General features: G+C 54.5%; 1 protein-coding gene across 1 annotated transcript; it reads left to right on the plus strand.

The window, feature by feature from the left end:
* The first annotated feature begins 662 nt into the window (after positions 1-662).
* LOC100088690 (hemoglobin subunit epsilon) lies at positions 663-1,878 on the plus strand. The gene is made up of 3 exons (XM_001508146.3): positions 663-784; positions 928-1,150; positions 1,625-1,878. The coding sequence occupies exons 1-3, from the start codon at positions 693-695 to the stop codon at positions 1,751-1,753; spliced, it is 444 nt and encodes a 147-aa protein (XP_001508196.2). The 5' UTR covers positions 663-692; the 3' UTR covers positions 1,754-1,878.
* Positions 1,879-4,406: the final 2,528 nt, after the last annotated feature.

The following is a 4,406-nucleotide window of genomic DNA, read 5'->3' on the forward strand; positions in this document are numbered from 1 at the left end:
TTCATCCTGCTCCAGTCCTGGTCCATGACTGTGGAAGCTGCCAGACCCTGTGGATTTAGCAGTCCCACCCATGACTGGGCACCAGCTTGTCCCATTCAACCTTCCTTTGCCGGGACCGGGCTAGCCCTGATGCCCGGCCTCCAGGTCTGGAATCCCAGCCATAGGCCCCAGGGCTCAGATAGGGCCCTAGGGCTTCCGGCAGACTCCACCAGAAGCCAAGCACAAGGGGAAGTCGGGCTTTCAGTTCCAAATGGGGGTGTGCAGATCAGAGAGACTGAATGAGGGAACGTGGCTCAGGGAAGGGTGATCCCAGGAGAGAACCCGAGCAGTGGATCCATGGCAGACTTTGCGGCCATGGGACTCTGGCGGAGCAGGAATAAGTCTGGGGGGCACAGGTTAGAGGAGAGGGGAAGATTTTCTCCAATTTCCCCACCATTACAGAAACAGATTCTTCCTCCATACATCCCCACTCCTCAGCACCCCTCTCCCCCTCCGACTCAGCACTTAGCCACGCCCTAAGGGGGTCCCCATCCCAGACAGAGCCAATCCGCTGTAAGGCTGAGGCCAGGCAGGGGGCCAAACAGGGGGCCAGGCAGGGCTTGAGCAGGGGATAAAAAGCAGAGCCCAGGCTGAGACCAGACATTCCTTCTCTGCACGTCTGCGTTTTCAAGCAAACTTGCAAATCCGACACAATGGTGCATCTGAGCGCTGAGGAGAAGTCTGCCATCACCACCCTTTGGGGCAAGGTGAACCCAGAGGAGCACGGAGGCGAAGCCCTGGCCAGGTACGACCCCAGAGGAGTGGAGTCCGGCTCCCAGCCCTGACCTTCAAACTTCGGCTCTCTCAGAGAGGGCGAGTAGTCGGTACCCCGATGTGATCCAGTCTCTCACTCTCTCTCTCTCCTCTGCCTTTACTCCCACCCTCCAGGCTGTTGGTTGTCTACCCCTGGACCCAGAGGTTCTTTGACTCCTTCGGCAACCTGTCCTCCGCCTCCGCTGTGCTGGGAAACCCCAAGGTCAAGGCCCATGGGAAGAAGGTGCTGACTTCCTTTGGCGATGCCGTCAAGAACCTCGACAACCTCAAGGGCACCTTCTCCAAGCTGAGTGAATTGCACTGCGACAAGCTCCACGTGGACCCTGAGAACTTCAGGGTGAGTCCGGCTTGTCTGATCCCGCAGGGACTGGCATGGGAAGGTGGAAGGAAATGGGGCGGAAGCCCCTGGGGAAATGGGGTTTATGAGGGCCTGTTGGGCAAAGAGATAGCCTGGGGTTGTTTGGAGGAAGTGAGTCAGAATGTAAGACTCTGAGGGCTAAAGGAGCAGGGGATGTGTTTTGTGGCATTTGTCATGAAGCAGATTCAGTTGCCTCTGGGAGGTATCAGAGAGGGTAGGGAAGGAGAGGAGAGGGATGGGTTTTTTGGGAAACAACAGGGGCAGGGCTGAGGTTGGGTTGTGTCCCCCTTCTGTGAGATGGGGGCTGCAGGAGGGGGGCAGTTGGAAGCTACAGGCAGCGGGTTGCTGGGTATTTTCATCTTGATCCAAAGCACCATCTGGAACAGGCCCAGATCAGTGCCATCACCATCAAGCCAGGCACTCACCTGGCCCTGTGTCCATCTCTCCCCACAGCTCCTGGGGAACGTGCTGGTCGTGGTCCTGGCCCGTCACTTCGGCAAGGACTTCACCCCCGAGGTGCAGGCTGCCTGGCAGAAGTTGGTGGCCGGTGTGGCCAGTGCCCTGGCCCACAAGTACCACTGAGTCCCGCAATGCCAAAATGGCCTCCCCCACCTTCCGGTCTCTTGTCCTGCCAACCGCAGAACAGTCCTGCTGGCCTCTGGGGGTTGCCCTGGCCCAATAAAGAGCTTTCCGTCTAGTCTTAAACAAACATTCAGCCTCTCTGTGCGTCACTTTGTGGGGGTCGGGCTAGGGAGGCTGAGGTCTGAGGAGTTTCAGAAGGGCCTGGGTCTGCCTGAGGGTTGTTGCTGCTGCCCAGGTTTCCCTGGTGCTTGGGGAGGGGCTGAGGGGAATACTCCAGAAGCTACTAGACCCCAGTTCTCAGTTAGCTCCTGAAGAACAGCTGGCCCTCTCACCCAGCGTTCCCCAACCTGGCTCTTCTCTCTGTCCCCTACTCTGGCTTCTCTAGCCCAGGGATCCCCCTAGCCCTCAGGCTCCTCTCTCTTAGCATCCCCCTTTCTGGTTCCTTGCCCTCAGTATCCCCCATCCTGATTCCACTCAGAGTCCCCCACCCTGGCTTCCCTCCCTAGTGCTTACAGGCCTAGCTTCTCACCACTCAGTGCCCTTGACTCTTACTGCTCCTTCCTTTCAGTCTCAGCCTCTCTCCCTCAGGATTGGTAGTCCCTCACACTCTTCCCCCAGAACCCTCTCCTCCACAGAGACCCCAGCCCCTTCTCTTCTCCCTGCAAACCTCCTCTGCTTCCAGTGCCCCTGTCCCTCTTCCTCCAGTGTCTCTGGCCTCCAGGGACCAGGTCCCAGAGTCTGTGTCCCTCCCTCCTCCCAGAAAACTACTCTCCTACTGCCATTCTCTCGAAGTGATGCCTCTCTCCCCACAACCTCAGGTTCCTGCCCATTCCTTCCACTGACTCCAGCCCCTGTCCCATCTCCCCAAGCCCAACAGCCCCTGCCCCAACCCAACAGCCCCTGTCCCATCCCCCATCCCAACAGGCCCCCTGCCCCATCTCCCACAGGCCCAACAGCCTCTGCCCAGCCTCCCATCCCAACAATCTCTACCCCTTCCCCCTATCCAAATAGTCCCTACCCTACCCTTCCAGGCCCAAAAGCCCCTGCACCATCCCCCAAGTCCCCCCATCCCCCGACCCAACACCTGTCTCATTTCCCCAACGGAACAGCTCCCACTCCATCCCCCAGGCCAAACAGCCCTTACTCATCTCCCAGTCTCAACATCTCCTACCTCATCTCCACATTTCAACATCTCCTACCTCCCAGCCCCCAGTCCCATGACTTCTGCTCATGTCTCCATTCCCACTGGTCTCTGTCCATCCTCCCATTCCCTACAGTTCCTACCCCATCCCCTTGTTCTAATAGCCTTGTCCCTCCCCCAGTCCCAACAGCTCCTACCCGACCCCCAAGTCCCAACAGCCTCTGATCACCCTCCCATTCCCTACATCTCCTACTCCATTTTCCTGTCCCAAAAGCCCCTGCCCATCCTCCCATTCTCCATAGGTCCTGCCCCATCCCCTATTCCCAACAGCCCCTACCCCATCCTTCCAAGCTACTCTTTAAAACCCTCCAATGATTACCCATCCTCCTCCACATCAGACAGAAATTGTTCACCATTACCATTAGCTGAAGACAGTCAATCAGCTCTCCCGCTCCTACTTTACCTTATTAATTTACTATAACCCAGCCCACCCACTTTACTCCTCTAACATGAACCTACGCATCTTGCCTTTCCCTTATCTCTCATCTTTTATCCCTTTCACCCTCACTCCTGCTTGGAACTCCCCTCTCCCATCCCCTCTTAATATCAAAACAGACCACTGCTCTCACCATCATCAAAGCCTTAAAGTCTGTTCTTCCTAAGCACTTTGACACTCAACTCCCTCCTTCCCCCACAGCACTTATATCCTTACACTCTGTTCCTTCCCCTACCTGTAATTTATCTGAATGTTTGATTCCCCAATTAGATTGTAAGTTTCTTGAGGGCAGGGATCATATCTGCCTACTCTAGTGTACTCTCCTGAGTGCTTAGTACTGTGCTCTGCATACACTAAGTGCACAGTAAATTCCAATCATTGATTCTGGAGTTTGTTCTTTTCCCTGGGCCTTCTCTTCTTCCTCAGTTCCCCAAACCTCTGGCACTAAGCCCCTCCTCTAGTGACCCTAGTGATCCAAAAGTGTCGATACAGTTGGGACTGTGATGGTTGGACTCCTCCTTGCACCAACTCCAGGCCCAAGGTGTTTGACAGACCCTTCTGTTGTGGTTGAGTCCAATTCTATTCTGTTTAGGTTTTCCCTAAATTTCTTGCTTTGTCTTGAAGCTACACATTGTAGATTTGGGCTTTAATGACCTGAGGAATTTCTATGTAGCTGAAACTTGTTTCCAAATAAAAGCTAGACCAATTTGGGGGGTTTACAGGGAAATTCATTTGCAATTTCCCAACTCCAAACCCCTGTGACTAAACCCTGAGCCTTAATGGAAAAAATGCAGAATTCCCAAGAAAGTACATTCATCTATCATTCCATCAGCCACTGGATCCTATGTCTGGAAGGCCCCACGGGATAGCCCCATCATTGACAGTGTCCAGAGGTGGCCCCCAGAGCTCACTTACCTCACACTCCTGGAAAATTAAAATAAAATTAACAATTAAGTTTAGGATCAGTGAACACATAAAAACCACTCTGCTGGGGTTAAGAAAATAGAGTTTCTTTA

Source organism: Ornithorhynchus anatinus, chromosome 2 (genome assembly GCF_004115215.2).
Source record: "Ornithorhynchus anatinus isolate Pmale09 chromosome 2, mOrnAna1.pri.v4, whole genome shotgun sequence".
Classification (NCBI taxonomy): domain Eukaryota; kingdom Metazoa; phylum Chordata; class Mammalia; order Monotremata; family Ornithorhynchidae; genus Ornithorhynchus; species Ornithorhynchus anatinus.